This window comes from Limulus polyphemus, unplaced genomic scaffold (genome assembly GCF_000517525.1).
Source record: "Limulus polyphemus unplaced genomic scaffold, Limulus_polyphemus-2.1.2 Scaffold24, whole genome shotgun sequence".
Taxonomy (NCBI): Eukaryota; Metazoa; Arthropoda; class Merostomata; order Xiphosura; family Limulidae; genus Limulus; species Limulus polyphemus.
The window spans coordinates 1,051,756-1,055,305 of NW_013665634.1; the positions used below are offsets into that span (position 1 = coordinate 1,051,756).

Here is a 3,550-nt window from a genome sequence, read left to right on the forward strand (position 1 = left end):
CCCCAAGAGTTGGCGGCGGGTGGTGATGACTAGCTGCCTTCACTCTATTCTTAAACTGCTATGCTAGGGACGGCTAGCGCAGATAGCCCTCGTGTAGATTTTCGAAATCATAACATAACAAATCAATTATTTCCTTGTCTTCTGAAACACGTGACACCGGTTTGACACAATATATATATTGATGTGATCCTCTCTAACAACGTCTACTGACTAGCGAAAGTCCATTAAACGGCTCTGACAGTGTAGCTTAAGATTGGCCTAATATCTGAAATAAATGATCGTGATTATTTTTAAAGCCACATTTGATTATCTGCTCTCTGTTCACCACGGAGAATCGAACCCCTGATTTTAGAGTCGTATGTCCGTAAATTTACCGTTGTCTCACACGGGGGCGGATGACTGCGACTCATGTTGCTTTTTATCTAAAGTGTCGCTTAGCAGAACGCTATAGATAGTGCAGTAAAAATTTGCTAAGCGTTTACAGAGAAAAATAAAATGAATAACAAAATTATGTGATAAATAGTAAACATATTAATAATCCAATTACAAGCAACCAATGAAAATGTAACAAAATTGTTATTGTGATTGTTTGTAATTAAGCACAAAGCTACACAATGGGCTACCTGTGCTATGCCCACCATGAGTATCTTAACCCGGATCCTAGCGTTGTAAGTCCGCAGACATAACGCTGGGCTACTGGGAGGCATGTTACAAAAAGAGTCTTCGATTGGCTCAGTAGTAAGCTTAAGGTCTTATAATGCTAAAAGTTCGGGGTTCGATTCCGCAGGGTAATCACAACGAAAATAGTCTAGTGTGTAGCCTTTGTGTTTAAAACCAACAAGTGCGAAAAAATGAAAAAGATATTAGTAAACATACTGTAAGTTGTGTTTTTACACAACCGGGCGCAGGTTGGCCATGTGGTATAGCTCTGGATTTCGGAGCTGGAAAGCCGGGTTCGAATGCGTGTAGTACCAAAAAATATTCTCTGAACTTTAAGGTTGATGCGTTATAAGGGTGACTATCAATCCCTTAGCGTGGATTATGGGTGCTGCTGCCTTCTCACTGATTAGTAGTTCAAAATTAGGGATGGTGGCAGACATCCCTAGTTTCTTTGTTTGTTTGTCTGTTTTGAATTTTGCGCAAAGCTACACGAGGGCTATATGCGCTAGCCGTCCCTAATTTAGTAGTGTAAGAATAGAGGGAAGGCAGCTAGTCATTACCATAAATACAAATACTATGCCCAACTAATCCGACTTTTAAGACCACACCTGTCCTTTGTACAATGTGGTCAATATAAAGAGCACGCAGCCAGAAGCAATAAAGTTAAAACTTTAAAAATGATGAAGATCGCGATAATAATAATAATTTTTAAACAAAGAAGCAACAGCAATGGTAAATATGATAATTAAAGCTATTAATAAAAACAAATTTAATAACTAAATTAATGGATTAATACTGTTGTACTATATTTAAAAAAACTGTTAAACAGTAAAACCAATAGTACAGGCCATACTAACTGTGTTTATTATTAATTTAACAAGAGGGACTCCTCAATAGCCGCGGCTTTTTTTTTCTTTTTATTAGCTATAGTTTTTGCGCCAACAATACGAAGCGTGGGGCGCGCGTATTCGATTTTATTATTCATCAGGACCTTTACCAGCCTGCTCTCAAACTGAAATTCTTTTAGGCAGGATTAGAGTAAATTAATCTGAGAGCTTAGGCGTGGTCAAACACACCATTCGTGTGGATCTCAAATCGGTCATGAAATGGCGGAAATATGAGCTAAAAGTTTGTACTTGAAAAAACAAAAAAACAAATAAACTTAGAAAAATATGAGTAAATAAATTAAGGTATATACGTAATAGTTTTGAATACTGTTGAAATTACCACATAGTTAATTAAATGTGTTCAAAATCCGGTAAAAGATGACTTCTTTGAGTTTGTTGTTAGGCGCAAAGCTACATAATGGGTATGAAAACTCGAATTTTAGCGTTATAAGCATCCAGAATTGCCGCCGAGTCACCGGGAGGGGGCAAATTTTTTGTGAAAAATGAGAAACGATTTATGAGCTATGTCAATAAAACAATGTAATGTTAAAAAAAATTATCGTATTTAATAAACTGCAGGTAGAAAACATCATAGCATGAGACATATTTGGAGTATTTTTTTCGAAAAATTAAAAAAATATATTCTCAAATTAAAAATTTTGAATTATACGTTTGATTATGAATCTCGGTAGTGGGTTTTGTTTGTATTGAAATAGCACTTTACAGAGTGGATAACTGTATTTGGTATAAAAAAAATCACAAACAATATAATCATGTGTTATCCGTGGTCCTTTTTGTTTTCTCCTCCACACTCATTCATTGTTTCTAAAGTAGATATTTCGAAGATCCAAAGAAGCTGAAAATCTGGCCAACTTTTATGTTTGGTAACACTTTCCACAATTTATGTGCAACATTTCCACATATTTTACACCTTATTATGTACAATATCATTACTTTAGTTCTACGTACAGAGTTTCTAAACTCGGAACTTCACGCAAAGCTTCAATCGGCACTTTCTGTAGTTTGTTGTCTTGCAGAGACCTGTATATCAAATTATACAGAAAAAATATAAGTAATGCTTCGTAAACAGATAATGTATCATTACTTAACATCGCAAAAAAACGAACTACATTAAATAATTTAATTGGATGATGTTGCAAATGAATTTGATAAACATTATTCACGTTTATGAGAATCTTTCAGCGTAGTCGCAAGAATTCTAAGGCTTAGACCTTAAACAAGCCAGTTAGTTTCTAGGTAAAATGTAGTATATTATTAAAGACATATTGAAAGGTATTGAACTCACAATGGTTTTCTGTAACAGGTGCCAAAATAATTGGTTCTCATTTTATGTTATAAATATTCCTACAAAACTGAATGATTAGTGCATTCATGAAAGGCAAACATTGGTCAAATAAATAAAGACGATTTCGTTAATTAAATGCGATAAGTGCAAATGCAATATAATATATTTGCGAACATATGAAATACATGATATGAGAAATATGGAATTAACCAACGTTGTGAAAAACTCAAGTCAGCCAGAAAACATATTTTTGATATAAAGGTTAACAATTCAAAGCTTCAACTACCAGCAGCGTTTCAACACGATATGTACCACATGGATGAAAAGGCTCAATGATACATAAGAGTGATTTTATTTGTTTTTTTTGTTGTTATGTTTTGTTGAATTTCGCGAAAAGCTACACGAGAGCTATCTGTGATAGTCGTTTTTAATCTAGAAGTGACAGACTAGAAGAAAGGCAGCTAATCAACACCACCCACCGCCAACTTTTGGGCTATTCTTTTACCAACGAAAAGTGTGATTAACATTCATATCGTGACTGAAAGGGCGAATATGTTTGGTGACGGGATTCAAACCCGCAACACGCACATTAGCCGAACATCCTAACAACCAGGCCCTATAAGAGTAAATGTTTGTTTTGGAATTTTTGCGCAAGGCTACGCGAGGGCTATCTGCGCTAGCCGTCCCTAAGTTAGCA

At 35.4% G+C, this 3,550-nt stretch overlaps 1 protein-coding gene across 1 annotated transcript in view; it reads right to left on the reverse strand.

Moving 5' to 3' along the window:
- LOC106458757 (leucine-rich repeat-containing G-protein coupled receptor 5-like) overlaps nucleotides 1–3,550 on the reverse strand; it is a 35,450-nt gene that overhangs the window by 26,658 nt on the left and 5,242 nt on the right. The window contains exon 3 of the mRNA XM_022385424.1: nucleotides 2,517–2,588. Within this exon, the coding sequence (XP_022241132.1) occupies nucleotides 2,517–2,588 (72 nt within the window). The remainder of the gene's footprint in view (nucleotides 1–2,516; nucleotides 2,589–3,550) is intronic.